The 16,757-nt window shown below is 45.4% G+C and overlaps 1 protein-coding gene across 2 annotated transcripts in view; it reads right to left on the reverse strand.

The window, feature by feature from the left end:
• The window catches only part of LONRF1 (LON peptidase N-terminal domain and ring finger 1), a 41,546-nt gene extending 25,114 nt beyond the window's left edge, over nt 1-16,432 (reverse strand). The window contains exon 1 of one of the 2 annotated variants that reach the window (XM_062212929.1): nt 15,653-16,432. In XM_062212929.1, the coding sequence (XP_062068913.1) occupies nt 15,653-16,373 (721 nt within the window). In that variant the 5' untranslated portion in view covers nt 16,374-16,432. The remainder of the gene's footprint in view (nt 1-15,652) is intronic. The other variant, XM_062212928.1, reaches the window with a different exon arrangement.
• Nucleotides 16,433-16,757: the final 325 nt, after the last annotated feature.

Raw genomic sequence — 16,757 nt, forward strand, 5'->3', positions numbered from 1 at the left:
GGAGATCTGGCTTGTGTTTCTAGGTCCTGGCTTTGGCCTGATCCTAACCTGGACATCTTGGGCACAGGAGGAATGAACTAGTGGATGGAAACTGTCTGTTCCTTCCCTGCCCTCTCTCTGCCCCTCATATAGAATAATTTTATATACATATATATAACATATAAAAGTTGTATATATAAACATTTAATTTCAAATACTCATGAAGAAAAACACTTTGTTGTTAATTTCACTATCCTCTACATCTATACTTGCAAAAATAAATCATTCTATGGCTTTCAGCATTTGACATTTAGCTGGTTCGCTTATATGACTGTGATCAATTACTACAGAAACAAATTGTGAAACTGAAGTCTAAACAAGAAATTAACTTCCAATACATCTACAGATGATGCTAACTTGACTTTTCTTTTAGAGTTCCTCATCTCTGAAGCCTTCAAAAACTTATGCTCATAAAACAAAGCTTTTATTATGAGAAGGGCCTTAAAACCTGTCAGAAATTTTTTGCATTTCTTTTTATTTATTTGAAAACCAGAACAACAGAGAGCCAGAGCCAGACACCTCCCACCTGTTGATTCACCATCCAAACCCCCGCAACAGCCAGGGCTGAGCTAGCCAAACTCAGGAACCCACAACTCAATCTGGGTGTCCTACATTGGCGGCCATGACCCAAGTGTCTGAGCCATCACCTGCTGCCTCCCAAGGTGAACAGTAGCAAGAAGCTAGAATCAGGAGCAGAGCTGGGCCCTGGACCCAGGCACTCGAATATGGGAGTCAGGCATTCCAAGCAGCATATTAATCCCACACCAAATGCACACCTGTATTCTAGTCTTTAAATGATCGATTTTTTACAGATAACTCTTATCAATAAAATTAGGGCTTTTTCAGTTGCTGATGCTTGAAACTGCAATTAAATTGTTCTCTCAATTTTACATCAATGAAAAATGTTAAGGAAGAATGAAATTAATAATGCTTTTACTTCCTAAGATACCTAGAATATTTTCTTAAAAATAAAAATTGTTATCCATGAACCAAAACACACAGAAATTAAAAGTCCAATATGATTAATCAATAAGTAATTAAGAGTTCCTAACATAAAGCTAGACACTGTAGTTGTTCAAAAATACTATTATTTATTTAATTAAATAATACATTATTTCTGTCTTCGAGGGACTTACCATCTAAATAGAAATTATTATTTTAATGTGAAACAGCATTGTGTCACACTGATGTGAGAAATACGAGAACTCAGAAACAAACTCGCGAGTACCAGAATAGTCCGCAAACAAGTACAGGCATTCGCATCCAACTCAGTGGTTCGTGAAGGACTGGGCCCTGGAAGGACAGCTTTCCCCTCACAGCTGAGATCCTCGCTAATGTCCTTCAGACAGACATCCAGCACCCGCACTCCAGCAAGATGGCCACTGCTGCAGCAAGCAGCCGTTCCACTTCTGAATCCCTAACTGGGCTTGTTTCTTTATTATTTAAAAAAATTTCTTATACAGCAAATCCTTACTGCTTTACACTTCCAATGCACGTTCAGAACAGTGGAGTATCTGCCCTTTATCCATGCTTTCCCTGTTCAATCAGCTTTTACAGCTTTTTTAGGTAACATTAGAAGTGACTCAGAAGACCTTTCTAAAAAACTTGTCAATCTACGAAAGTGATAGAGATGCTAATTACTCTTAGCTGGTCCCTACAACAGTGTATTGAAGTATCACATTGTACTCCATTAATATGCACACAATTAATATGTGTCAATCAAGAAGACAACCAAAGGACACACGGAAAAAAATTCTCCATTCTGACCAAGTGAAAAAAGACTTGTGTCCCCCTCCTCTGTTCAAAGAAACAGTCTATTGAGACCCCTACAGAAGACCCTAAAACATTAATGTGCATTGGGGTAAGAAGAGACGAAGTACCCTCCAACATGAAAGGAGTCATATTTTAAAACTTTTGCTGTCAAACTCCTTGAAGATCATATTTTCATGGAGAATTTCAAATGTGAATAATTATTTTGAATGACTCTATTAGGGAAAAAAAAAATCTCTTCTGGTGAGTTCAATTTCCAATACTTTACATACACTGGGCCTGGCACTGTGGCCTAGCGGCTAAAGCTGCCGCCTGCAGTGCCAGCATCCCATATGGGCACCGGTTCGAGTCCCGGCTGTTCCACTTCCTATCCAGCTCTCTGCTATGGCCTGGGAAAGCAGTAGAAGATGGCCCAAGTCCTTGGGCCCCTGTACCCATGTGGAAGACCTGGAGGAAGCTCCTGGCTCCCGGCTTCAGATCGGCACAGCTCCAGCTGTTGCAACCAATTGGGGAGTGAACCAGTGGATGGAAGACCTCTCCCTCTCCCTCTCTCTCTCTGCCTCCTTCTCTCTCTGTGTAACTCTAACTTTCAAATAAATAAGAAATAAATCTTTAAACACACACACAGATCTCCTTATACTTTTTAAGAAATTTGAAAGAGAGAAAGTATCTTCCATCTGCTGGTTCACTCCCCAAATGTCTGCAATAGCTGGGGCTGGGCCGGGCCAGGCCAGGCCAAAGCCAGGTCCTGGAACTCTTTCTGGGTCTCCTACAGCGGGGCAGGAACTCAACTATTTGAGTCATTACCACTGCCTCCCAGAGTGTGCATCAGCAGGAAGCTGGAATGGAAGTGGAGCTGGGACTTGACCCAGGAACTCTTGCTATGGGATATGGGTGTCTCCAGCTGTACGGCAACCACTGCACCAAACACAACACCAGCCAGTTTTTTTTTTAAAGCAAGTATTGGGGTAGTGAAGCAGTGGATGGGAGATAGTCTCTCCCTGTGCCCCGCCCCCCGCCTTCAAAATAAATTTGAAAAAAAAATTTTCAGGGCTGGCACTGTGGTATATCAGGTAAGGAAACAGCCTACAATACCAGCATCTCATATGAGCACCGGTTCATGACCCAGCTGCTCCACTTCTGATCCAGTTCCCTGCTAATGCACCTGGGAAAGCAGAAGATGGCCCAAGTCGTTGGGCCCCTACACCCACATGGGAGGCCTGGAAGAAGCTCCTGGCTCCCGGTTTTAGCCTTGCCCAGCCCTGGCCAATGCAGTCATTTAGGGAATGAACCAGCAGATGAAAGCTCTCTCTGTCTCTCCCTCTCTCTCTATAACTCTGCCTTTCAAATAAATAAATCTTTAAAAAATTTTTTTCAATAAATAAAAGTGATTGGGGCAACCCCATTTATTTACTTCAAACCTTTCTTAATTCTAAAAGAGGGCCAAATATACTGAGGGCCTTTGAATAATCAAAGCTTACAGAATGTCTGCCCTCCAAGTAAACTTTCAAGAAAATCAACGGAAAAACAGCAATCAGCTCCTACTGTGTCATTAAGTCAAGCTTGAAAGTCAACAAACATTTACAGCCTGCTCTCCACCTGACCTTGAGGACCCTGGAGTGAATAGGTGACCCCATCTTGCACTTACCCATCAGGTGGATGCTCTCAGTCTATCACAGGCACAGCATCTCACACCCTTCCAGTTTGTTAAAAAGGTAACAACAACAAAAGACAATGAAGACTAGGTGGTTTGGGATAATGGTGTCAAATATTAATAACTGTGTTATTAACTCCGTCATCTTATTCTTTACTATCTCTGGTCTTTTTTTCCTGTCCACTAGGACCAGGGAGAGATCTGCTACTTCTCATCATGGTTTATCCTCAATCTTTATCTTCCATCCTGGTTTTTCACCCTAACCTCAGATTCAACAAATTTCTCATTGCCTTCTATGTTTTTCTTCAAGCTCAGCATGTTCTCCACCGAAAAAGAGTGTTTTCATGGTATTCTCTGACTTCTCAAATCAGAATCTTCCTTCACCTTGTCAATTTCACCTCTCAGACTACTTCTCAAATCTGTCTCCCCTCTTTTCCAATCCTATTGCTAGTAGCCCTAGGTTAGGCTCCCTAAATCTTCCATATCATTGCTGTCCATTTTCCCTGCCCCAAGTTTTACCCTACCTATACCCTCAACATCTGTTAAAAAAAAAAAAAAAAGAGGTATTATTTAATACAGCAAATGAGTTCCCCAATGGCTGTCTCCTGTCCATTCTTCAGCTTACTTCCTATCATTATCAACCTCCCACTTTAAGTGTCCACAATACCTAACTGCTCACTCTGCCCCCTGGATATCATCCTATTTCATGCCTCCTTCCTTGGTTCATAGGGCTCCTCCCTTACCATACCATTCCTTACTCACCCACCTCCTTTTTGTGTGGATAACTTTCTCATACCACAAGACTCAGCTCTGCAATCTCATCCCAGTATGCCTTCCTTTGGGTCTACCTCCATAAGAGCATAAGCTGGCCGGTGCCGCCATAGCTCAATAGGCTAATCCTTCGCCTGCGGCGCTGGCACACTGGGTTCTAGTCCCGGTAGGGGCACCGGATTCTGTCCTGGTTGCTCCTCTTCCAGTCCAGCTCTCTGCTATGGCCTGGGAGTGCAGTGAAGAATGGCCCAAGTGCTTGGGCCCTGCACCCGCATGGGAGACCAGGAGAAGCACCTGGCTCTTGGCTTTGGATCAGCGCGGTGCGCCAGCGGTAGCACGCCAGCTGCAGCGGCCATTGGGGGGGTGAACCAACGGAAAAGGAAGACCTTTCTCTCTGTCTCTCTCTCTCTCTCACTGTCCACTCTGCCTGTCCAAAAAAAAAAAAAAAGAGAGCATAAGCCTTGAAGTTAGACTGGCTGGATTCAGTTTCTGGCTCCTCCACCTACCCAATGACCTTGGGAAAATTACAAATCATCTCTTTTCTTAGCTACAAAACTGACATTCCAAAAATTTTACTTTTAAGAAATATTATTTATGTGCTGTTCTAAACAATTTGTAATCTTCAAAATAAACTCACATGGATCTAGTATTGTCCATTTTTTAAATTTGACCATCAGAGAGAGAGAGAGAGATAGGAAGAGGGAGAGAGAGATCTCCCATCTGCTGGCTCACTCCCCAAAAGTCTGAAACAGCTGGGGCTGGGCCAGGGCCAAAGCTGGGAGCTGTGAACTTAATCCAGGTCTCCCAAGGCTGAGAGAGACCCAATTACTGGCGCTATTATCTCTTACAGTCTGCCTCTCACAGTCTGCACCAGTAAACCCTGGCACTCCACTGTACAACATGGGCATCTTAACCATTAAGCTAAATGTGCACTCTTATCCTGGTTTCTATAGCTAAGGAAATTGAGCACAGAGAGTGAGTAACTCTGGCCGTCTGGCTCCAGAGTTCTTGTTGCTTACATCTATACTTTGTTAATAACAGCATCTACCTCACAGGATTACTCAAGACAGTTAAGGCACGCAAAGTACTTAGAACAGGGATCAGTAAGTTGAAAGCATTATTTAAAAAGGGAAAGCATTATTTAAGTGTTTGCTATTATAATTATGTTCCTTTACAGAATATGCACAGTATTTATTAGAGTAATTTTAAAATCTATTTTTGAGCTCCCTCTATTACATCCTGTCTTTGTCACCTCAAATCCTGGCTGTGATGAATGTTTCCTAAACTAGAAGAAATTAATTAAAATCTGATCCCTTACGCTGAATTCATGCTCTCATTTTCTCTTTTCTTAGACCCAGTATCATTACAGGTTGTGTATTCCTTATCCAAAATGCTTGGGACCAGATTTCACATTTTTTCAGATTTGGGAATATTTGCATAGACCCTGCTGATTTGAATCTGAAATCCAATATGTTCCACAACCCAAAACTTTTTGAATGCTGGCCAACAGGACATTCAAAAAAAAAATTTCAGATTTGGAACATCTTGGATATCAGGATACTAAGGTTGGGGTTCTCGATTTGTATTGTCAGAAGACAAAGTCACTACTAATGGAGATTAAAGAGCAAATTGGCATTTGTGATTCTAGAAACAGGCAACAACTAATTCTACAACATAGAATGGGTGTTCAGATGAGTTGAGCAGAGGAAGTTGGCTTTACAGGAACAAAAGGGCTGAGAAAACAGAAAAAGGATGAAGGGCAGATTGGTCTTTACTTCCTTATGGACTTAAAACAGAGGAGACTTCCTTATTCAGCTGACTCAGACTGACTGGAATCTTCTGATTTTCCACCTTTCTTCTTTTTTTAAAGAAACTGGCCAGTTTCAAAGTTCAGTTTGATTATCTAGCACTTAGCACAAGTGACTCCATTCTGGTTTGTTCTGGTCTGTTGGAGCTAGTGCAGCAGGCTAGTCCAAAACAATGGCAGTATATATTCTGTATTTTTCTTCCATGTATATAGATTATATTTTTAATGTCTGGTTTTATAAGATATACCATATGTACTGTTTTTATTTAAAGGATTTTTTTTATTTATTTGACAGGTAGAGTTATAGATAGTGAGAGAAAGAGACAGAGAGAAAGGTCTTCTTCCGTTGGTTCACTCCCCAAATGGCCGCTACAACTGGAACTACACCCATTTGAAGCCAGGAGCCAGGTGCTTCTTCCCGGTCTCCCATGCAGGTGGCAGGGGCCCAAGCACTTGGGCCATCCTTCACTGCCTTCCGGGGCCACAGCAGAGAGCTGGACTGGAAAAGGAGCAACCGAGACTAGAACCCAGTGCCCATATGGGATGCCAGCGCCGCAAGGCGGAGGATTAACCGAGTGAGCCACGGCGCCAGCCCCCCATATGTACTGTTTATAACCCTCTTTTTTCTCCATATACTACTAGTCCGCATGATTTTTAATGGCCACAAACTACCATATCCACAATCTATTTAAAAGTCCTGACTTTAGATGTACAATGTAATACTTTATCCTTTTTAGTATTTGTTGTTGTTGTTGTTGTTCTAGTACTATTGGTTGAACTCAGTAATTAACACACAATTATTCTTAGGTGTTTAAATTTTAACTGAAAAGTGATCCCTGTTAAATCTAAGAGTGGAAAAAGAGAGGGAGGAGATGAACAATTTGGAACATGCTCAATCGGACTGGCCGCAAATGGTGGAGTTAGAAATGTGCCAGGGGATTCCAACACAATCCCATCAAGATGGCATGTACCAATGCCATCGCACTAGTCCAAGTGATCAATTTCAGCTCACAATTGATAGCTCTGATAGGTCTAAGAGTCAAAGAGATCACACAAACAAGACAAGTATCTGCTAATACTAACTGATAGAATCAAAAAGGGAGAGAAAGATCCAGCATGGGAAGTGGGATACACAGCAGACTCATAGGATGGCAGATGTCCTAAACAACACTCCGGCCTCAGAATCAGCCCTCAAGGCATTCAGATCTGGCTGAAGAGCCCATGAGAGTATAGCAGGCATGGAAAGCCAAGATATCATGGAAAAAAAAAAAAGACCTAAATGAATGATCTCTGTGAGTGAGATCCCAGTGGAAAGAACGGGGCCATCAAAGAAGGAGGTACCCTTCTCCGAAGGGAGGAGAGAACTTCCACTTTGACTATGACCCTATCGGAATAAGATCGAAGTCAGCGAACTCTAAAGGCTTCCATAGCCCTGGCAACTCATGACTAGAGCCTAGGGAGATTACTGACGCCATGAACAGGAGTGTCAAATTGTTAAATCAGCAACAGGAGTCACTGTGTACTTACACCCCATGTGGGATCTGTCCCTAATGTGTCGTCTAAAGCGAAGTGATGCTATAACTAGTACTGAAACAGTATTTTTATACTTTGTGTTTCTGTGTGGGCACAAACTGATGAGGTCTTTACTAATTATATACTGAATTGATCTTCTGTATATAAAGAGAATTGGAAATGAAAAAAAAAAACAACCTGGTGTTAAAATGGAAATGGCATAGAAAATTAATTAATTTGAAAAAAAAATTATGTAGGATCTCTGTCTTTAATGTGCTGTACATTGCTATTTAATGCTATAATTAGTAATCCAATGGTAGTTTTTTCACTTTGTGTTGCTATATGGGCAAAATGTTGAAATCTTTACCTAATATATACTAAACTGATCTTCTGTATACAAAGAGAATTGAAAATGAATCTTTACATGAATGGAAGGGGAAAGGGAGCGGGAAGGGGGAGGATTGCGGGCGGGAGGGAAGTTATGGGAGGGGGGAAGCCATTGTAACCCATGGGCTATACTTTGGAAATTTATATTCATTAAATAAAAGTTAAAAAAAAAATAAAGGAGGAACTAATTCCAAATGAAATAAATGTTCTTTTTTTTATAAAAAAAAAAAAAAAAAAGTCCTTACCCTGCAATTAAGTTACTTCCATTTTCTAGTATAAACTACACCACCTGTCAATATATCCCTGGTATCGCCTTTTTTTCTTTCTCATTGTCCACAGCTGAATGACTACGTAGAAATTTACAGAGATATACAAAGCTTTCAAAAAATTCTATTAGGCCTCCTTTAAATAAAAACTTTACACTTCCACAAACTGTGTTTGCTTGTTTACTAAAAACAACAAACTAAAATAGTATCATTATTTCAATATGCATTTCCTGAGTTTGACCTTTAAAATTATTTATTGGAGAGGGTATATGAACTGTCTATGTACATAAAATTCCAAGTTCATATCCTTTTTCTCATTCTTCAAAGTGTCAGTTTCTTAGATCTTTATGTCAGGCTAACAAAATTTCTAATGACTAAACAAAATAATTTTTTTTGCTTCCATTACTTTATTAAGTTTAGTACAGTAGGACTTGGTTATCACAGTTAAGCTGAAGCCTGCCAATTGATAAGCTGTTAATGACTGAGTAATAATGTCCAAGAGCATAGTAATTAAGATAATAAATCCTGGATTCAGAAGATTGAGTTCAACTATCCCTTAGAACACGTAATGCTGTACCTCAGGCTCCTCATCAGTAAAACGCTCACCTATAAAACACCCATACCCCAAAACTGTCCTGAGGGCTGAATAAGAAAATACGGCACAAAGCCTGGCACGTGAGTGACTCAATCAAGAATAGCTGTTGGCCTCGGTAACATTATCAAATACTTCCAAACAAGCTGATGAAGAAATTAGCTTAGCTCTTTTTTTTTTTTTTTTTTTAATTTATTTAACAGGTAGAGTTATAGACAGTGAGAGAGAGAGAGACAGAGAGAAAGGTCTTCCTTCCATTGGTTTACCCCCAAACGGCCGCTACGGCCAGCGCTGCACCGATCTGAAGCCAGGAGCCAGGTGCTTCCTCCCGGTCTCCCATGCAGGTGCAGGGCCCAAGCACTTGGGCCATCCTCCACTGCCTTCCCGGGCCACAGCAGAGAGCTGGACTGGAAGAGGAGCAACCAGGACTAGAACCCAGCACCCATATGGGATGCCGGCGCCACAGGTAGAGGATTAACCAAGTGAGCCACGGCGCCGGCCCTAGCTTAGCTCTTAATGCAAGGTATTAAAGAATATTTTCTTTTCTTTTTTTTTTTTTTTTTTGACAGGCAGAGTGGATAGTGAGAGAGAGAGACAGAGAGAAAGGTCTTCCTTTGCCGTTGGTTCACCCTCCAATGGCCGCTGCGGCCGGCACACTGCGCTGATCCGAAGCCAGGAGCCAGGTGCTTCTCCTGGTCTCCCATGCGGGTGCAGGGCCCAAGGACTTGAGCCATCCTCCACTGCCTTCCCGGGCCATAGCGGAGAGCTGGCCTGGAAGAGGGGCAACCAGGATAGAATCCGGCGCCCCGACCAAGACTAGAACCCGGTGTGCCAGCGCCGCAAGGTGGAGGATTATCCTGTTAAGCCACGGCGCCAGCCTTAAAGAATATTTTCTAGTGTCTGTTAGCCATATAAACCTTAGCAAAGGTAAATATTTCTGTTGGGATCAGCAGTGTAAACTGTACAATAAGACAGAACAGGGGTCGAGGAAGAAGGGGAAGCAAAAGACCAATGCTGTCTCATCAAGGAAAAAGAAACTGAACAGCAGTCTTGAATTTTGGTGTTCTCTTTAGTCATTCATCTTCTATAAAAAGTGTCCTCCCAATTTTCAAAGGTGCCTTTGCAATGAATAAGGCAGATACTACACAAACTCATGTAAAATTGTATTGAATATCTTCAAGCTTCTTAGAAATAGTCAACTAGTGAGGCTGGCACTGTGGCATAGTAGGTTAAGCCAAAGCCTGCAAAACCAGCATCCCATAAGAGCACTGGCTTGAGCTCTGGCTACTCCACTTCCAATCCAGCTCCCTGCTAAATGTCCCTGGCAAAGCAGTGGAGGTCATCCCAAATGGTTTGGGCCCTGCACCCATGTGGGAGATCGGAAGAAACTCCTGGATTCTGGGTTTGGCCTGGCCCAGCCCCAGCCATTGCCACCATTTGGGGACTGAACCAGGGGGATGGAAGACTCCTCTGTCTGTCTCTCTCTCTCTCTGCAGCTCCACATTTCAAATAAATAAAATAAATCCTTTTTTAAAGTATTCAATTAAACAAAAGTGAATTTGAATAAAAGTTAATGTACAAATTAAAAAACCTCAGATAAACGAATTTTTATAAATTCTGCATTATTTGATAAATAAAAACAGATTAAAAACATGGAAGTTACTTAATTTTAAAAGGGCACTTAAATAATCCTTTATAGAATCAAGTTTTTTCATCCTCTACATCAATAATATGTGCCATTATAACTGATCTTTTTAGTAGCCCTGAAGCATGGCAAAAATCTTATAAAGAAGCAGAGATAGATAAACCACATATACTCTGCTAATTAGAAGTCAATTAAGCAGTAAGCCCCATTTTCTGGAAAGTCTCATCATCAATCTGTTGCATTTATAACAGAAATTAAAATTGCAAATAAGGACAAAACTTTATTTTGCACACTTCTGTATTTTCAGCACCTAAAATTCTTAGTATACCGTAAGTATTTACTAAATATTTGCTGAGTGATGGTAAGAATGCATAAGATTATGTTTCATATGCTAATTCTACATCAACTTTATGCTTAGAAGCAACATATATTTTGGCTTTGACTTCTAACTTAGTGACTTACTTGCCTTGAGAAAGTTCTAAAATCCTTGGGGTTTTTGTCCTCTACAGTCCTCTAGTTAATTATGGATCCTAACCTTTGCTTTCTTATCTCAAATATTCTTGTAAGTATTAAGAAAATGGAAGTGAAAATACTCTGTGACCTATAAAGCACCATAAAAATATCAATGTTTACTGTTGCAAGTTCTTTGCACAATAAGTAAAAGCACAAATATTATTGATTAAATTCAAGTATCTTCATTTTTTAACTTGATCAAGTTGCTACAATATTCTTCAAATATATTCACATTTACCTATAATTTGACTAATCTTATAATTTAAGCTTTATAGTATCTGTATTTTAATGATATATGATATGTCCGGTGCTGTGGCGTAGCGGGTAAAAGTCGCCTCCTGCAGTGCCAGCATCCCATATGGGCGCCAGTTCGAGACCTGGCTGCTCCACTTCTGATCCAGCCATCTGCTAAGGCCTAGGAAAGCAGCAGCAGGTGGCCCAAGCCCTTGGGCCCCTGCACCCCCATGGGAGACCCAGAAGAAGTTCCTGGCTCCTGGCTTTGGATCGGCCCAGCTCTGGACGTTGCGGCCATTTGGGAAGTGAACCAGAGGATGGAAGACATTGTCATATTCTCTCTCTCTCTCTCTCTCTACCCCTCTTTCTCTCTCTCTCTCTCTGTGTCTCTCTGTAACTCTTTTAAGTAAAATAAAATAAACCATAAAACAACACCAACAAAAATATGGTAGCAACTTAGAGCTGGGAATAAAGGTGTCCTCTTAGAGACAGTGAAAACCCCAGAGTCCCCACATAACAGTTGCAAATGACTTTGCTCTGTGCCTCCCTTGGGTTTAGTCTGAACACAACAAATTAAAAAAGAACGATATATGCTAAAACATCACTGCTGGTTAATACGTGCAAACTAGAGTCAAGATTTTACCTCTACTTTGGTTATATTATTAATGTGATAGAACAGAAAATTTGAAATCACAAGATTTGGATTCAAATTTTCACTAAGCCATCTTTCATCTGTAATACAAGTTGTACATTTAAAAGGTATGTTAATTAATACTTGCTGCGCACTGACTGTGTCAGGTGCCCTTTGAAGAAATCCATGTTTGAACCTGTGCAATTCTCACAACCCTATGAGGTAGACACTATTCTCACTCTCTGGATGAAGAAAGAACACACAGAGCAGGTGAGGCAACATGCCTGGGATCAGAGAGAAGATAGAGGCAGCCTGTCTGCAGCCAGCCCAGCTTTAATCACTATGCCACACTTCACTCTCCTTCGAGGGGCCTCACTTTCCTTCTGAGGACTGTGTTACTCCACAGGACTCTGTGGAGATCAAATGATATAAAGATTGTAAAAACACTGGCTAATAGTCAAGCGGCACATAATAGAAAAGACAAAATTTTTCTTCCCTAAATATTTTAGATAAAATGTCTTTCCCTTTATGACCTTTATTTACTCCAGGTCATACAGAAAAATATACTGTTCTGTTGTCTTCTTCTGGGGACTGGGGTAAACACAGGGAGGAGGTGAGGCAGTACAAACATACATTAAAAAGAAAAGGAAGACAGCATTACACAGTAGGATCATTCACTAAAGTCGACTATAAAGATCCAATGCAGACAAGACTTTTACATAATATCCTTGAATACTAAAAAGAAAGTTATGAAACATCTGAGAGTTAATACCAAAAGATCAATGGATTAAATGTTATCTAAATATATTTCAATTCAACAGGAACTTATGTAATCCCAATGGGAAACTTGTGATTTTGGCAAAGGTTTTCAAGCTTTCCTTTGCTGTTGACAGGGATACGTTAGAAACTGTGTGGGCTTACTGCAGACTATTTTTTCTAGTTAACAGCATTTACTTGATTCATTTTAAGAATTATGTTAAGAAATTACAGTGAAGGTCTTTTTCATTATCAACAATGGCAGTTTCATTAATTGCAACTGTACAATGATATACATACATTTCAGGTGCCTATCTCACCCACTTGCCAACTCCAAAGAAGTTAAAACCTAACAACTATACAAATAGACACAACTCTACTAGTTAATGTTTCTATTTATACCCATAAACTGTAAATCACTTGTAAGTCTGCCCTTTACTGACTATAATTTGTTAACTCTAATCTTTTTCCTCCTCTTCACACTAAGAAATCAAAAGGTAAAGAAACATGTCATCGTTAATGCCAATCAGACACATTTTCAAGTTTGGAATTAATTTTTCAAAGGCCTAATGAGGTGAAAGTTGGGACTTGGGTTCTAGTAATATAAAAGCAGGATTAAGTAGCTAAACAAGCAAAATCCTTATGTGCAGTTTATGTAACTTAAAAAAGAGAGTAGGTCTTTCAGTATTTTTCTGTTTAAAAAATTATGTATGTATGTATGTATGTACGCATGTGTTGGTATATGTGTGTGTGTGTGTGTTGTTTTCCATACAAGGCCCAGAAGCTTCCTTAAATAAATATTAGTCACTGGGGTTGGCATCATGGGTCGGGTTGGCAAGACACTGCTTGGGGTGTTGGCATCCCGTATCTGCATGCTGGGGATGAAATCCCACCTCTGCTTCCCATCCAGCTTCCTGCTTACACACTCAGGAAGCAGCATTTGATGGCCCAGGTACTTGGGTTTCTGCCACTCAGATAGGAGAGCCAGGTAGAGTTCTTGGCTCCTGACTTCAGCCCCCAGCTGCTGAAGGCATCTAGGGAGTGAACCAGAGGATGGAAGTGCTCACTCTGTCTCTATCACTCTGCATTTCAAATAAACAAAGAACATGAAGCTAGACTTAAATCTGTAATGTGTTCACTATTCTTCCAAGGAATAGGACCTAAAAGCTTATAAAGAACCTAATTTAAAAGAATGTCATATCACCAAGTCAGGAGTAAATACTGAATAGTGCTGCTGGTGAGTTTCATCCTCTATTTTATACTAGTGATAGAAAATCTTTCTGGGAAATGTGGATGAGCACTTGCAGTGGGTGACCTATAAAGACCAGATGAACACAAGGCCCACTTTAGAAGGGGACACACAGCTGCCTCCCCAAGCAGCCAGCTGTGTGACCAGGGGCAAGTCACTGCACTGCTCCAGCCCTTGCTTTCTCACATGGTCCATGAGACCACCGCTGGCTACCAGGTGTTCTATCCAGCCAATTCTGGCTTCTTTATTTGCCCCAAGAGGCAGTCAGGTGTATCAGAACTTTATATCCCAATTATTTTCCTTTTGTTCTGAGACTATCACCCTATTTTACAACTGCCTCCTCCACAGACAGACACTAAAAGGCCTCAAAAACATGGCAAGTTTGTGCTGTGAACTCTGAAGGTTCTAAATAACTCAAGACACTGTCACTGGTTCAATATGACTAAGCACCCACAGGAGGGTATTTTCAGTTCCACAGTTTCTAAACTTACCTAACACCCAAAGTCAGTTTAATATTTCATATGTCTATTTCCTTGGGGATTATTTCCCCCAAGCATTATTTCCTGTCAACACAGCGACATGAAAATCTTGCAATCCGCTTCACACAAGTGTTCAGCCACAGTGCCACTCACTGATGGTTGTTTGGGGCCTGCATTCTTGGCGGTGGCAGGTCAGCGGCACAGTGCCGGGACCAGCATCACGCCTACAAGGGGTGGGGACCAAAAATGTCCCCAGACACTGCCAGATATGTCGCCCTGGATAATGTCCTTGGGGAGGAGGGTAGTGAAACCCCCCCTAGTAAAAGAACTGACCCAAGAACTTCATTTTTTCTAACGGAAGTTTTACACGCGCGTCTGGCACAATGTAAAACCGCCTTGGGAAAAGTGCTTGCTAACTGAGCTTGGGAAGCCGAGGCAGCGTCCGGGAGACAAAGGAAGAGACAAAAGCCCTACACGGCCTTTCCCCCTGGGCGCGATCAGAAGTGGAAAGGCGAACGGAAGCGAGGCGAGAACTCTGGGTTAGAGACTACCTCTGCATCTCTGCCCTGGGCTGGGCGTATGCCGGCGTCAGCACAACGAAACCAGCGTGACCTGAGAAGAGCAGGTGGCCGCCCCCAAGATGTACCCACTCCGCGGGCACTCCCAGGTAGGAGCTGACCACCGCGGCCGGAGGGGCCTCGCGGCACTGGGTGCGGGCGCCGAGCTCCCGCCACGCCCACCGGACGTCACCCGTTACACAACGCCCCCCCACCCCAGCTTATGCAATTCTGCCCTCCCGCGGCTTCCAATTGCCCCGGTGACTTTTGCGGGTCGGGAAGGTAGCCCTAGCCCGCCCAGCCTCGGCTGGGGATCCCCGCCCCGCCGCGATGTCGTCCCCCACCCCCGGGGTGGCCCGGCCCTGCCCGGCCCGAGCCGCCAATTCCCGGAAAGAGCGCGGCAGGAAGCGGGCGGCCGCTCGGGCTCCCCCAGCTCCCACCCGTGCCGCGCCAGGGCGGCCTCGGGCCCGGGGCCCGCAGCTCCGCGCCGCACGCGCGCGCCCGAGCGCCAGGCCGCGGCCGAGGGAACCCCGCGCCCGCGCGCCCCTCCCCGCGCCGCGTCACAGTGGGCTCCCCGGGCGATCCCCATTGTGACCGAAGCACCCCGGGCGCCGCCCCCTCCCACACCCTCGAGCACCCCGAGATCCCGCACAGCGAGTGCCCAGCGGGCCCCCCGGGGAAGCAGGGCGAGCCTGCCCCAGGGCGCAGACCCGCTCTGGGTGCCCGGCCCCGTCCGGGGGGAAAGCAGGGTGGGGTCGGTCGGGCCCGCGCCGCATCCCCGCGCCGTCACCTGCTCGCAGCGCCTCGCAGGCGGCGGCCAGGGCCTCCCGGTAGCGCCCCTGCAGCAGCAGCTCCCCGAGCCGGCCGGCCGCCCGGGCTCGCTCGCGCTGACCCGGGAACCACTTCTCGGCCAGGTGGTTGAGCACGACGCTGGTTCTGAAGTCCGAGGCCGCGATGGCGGCGGCCAGAGGCGGCGGCCGCGGGCCGGTCCCCTCAGCATCCGCGGCACGGGCGGCGGCGGCGGGCGGCAGCCGGTCCCGGCAGAGGCGGCAGCGGACGCGGAGCTCTCTCCGCAGGCAGCGGCGGCAGTAGCTGTGGCCACAGGGCACCGTCACCGGCTCGCTGAGGAAGCCGCGGCAGCCCAGGCAGCTGAGCAACCCGCCCGCACCCGCGCCGGCGGCCGGGGCCGCGCTCCAGCCCAGCCCGTGGCGGAGCCGGTAGTTGAACACCAGGCAGTCCACCAGGGTGCCGAGGCACTCGGGCCTGACCGGGGCCCCCCGGCGCAGCGCCGCCGCGTACGCCTCCAGCGCTCCCTTCAGGTGGCCGCCGAGCGCCAGCAGCTCGCCGCGGCGGAGCAGCAGCTCCCAGCGCTCCGAGTCCGCGGCCGCGCGCTCCAGCTGGTCGCCGCCGCCGCCGCCGCCCACTTCCCACAACCGGCCTCGGCTCCGGGGCCTGGGGGCCGTCTCCCGACTCCCTCCCGCAGAGCCCCTCGCCACGGCCGGAGAAGACATGGCCCGCGGACGGCTGCTCCGCCGCCGCCGCCGCCGCCCGCCGCCACGGTCCCAGAGCCTACGGGGCGCGCGGCTCCGCACGCGGCCCGCGAGCAGGGGGGCGTGGCGCGCGGACACGGCGGGGCGGCGCGCGCCCGGGAAGCCCCGGGGGCGGGGCCTGCGTGGGGCGGGGCCTCTGCCGAGGGGGCGGGCCCAGGCCCGGGTCCAGCGCTCGGGACTCCCCCGCGCCACCCGCGGCCGCGTTCCCGAGGAGTCGCCGGCCCGGCCCCGCCTAGCCCCGCCCCTTCCGAGCCTCCTGCGGGTGTTGGGGGGGGACGCAGGTCAGATGATCCCGCAGCGGGGATCTAATTGGTTTCTCGGGAGAGCAGGGCCTGGCGTGTTACT

This window comes from Lepus europaeus, chromosome 16, assembly GCF_033115175.1.
Source record: "Lepus europaeus isolate LE1 chromosome 16, mLepTim1.pri, whole genome shotgun sequence".
Classification (NCBI taxonomy): Eukaryota; Metazoa; Chordata; class Mammalia; order Lagomorpha; family Leporidae; genus Lepus; species Lepus europaeus.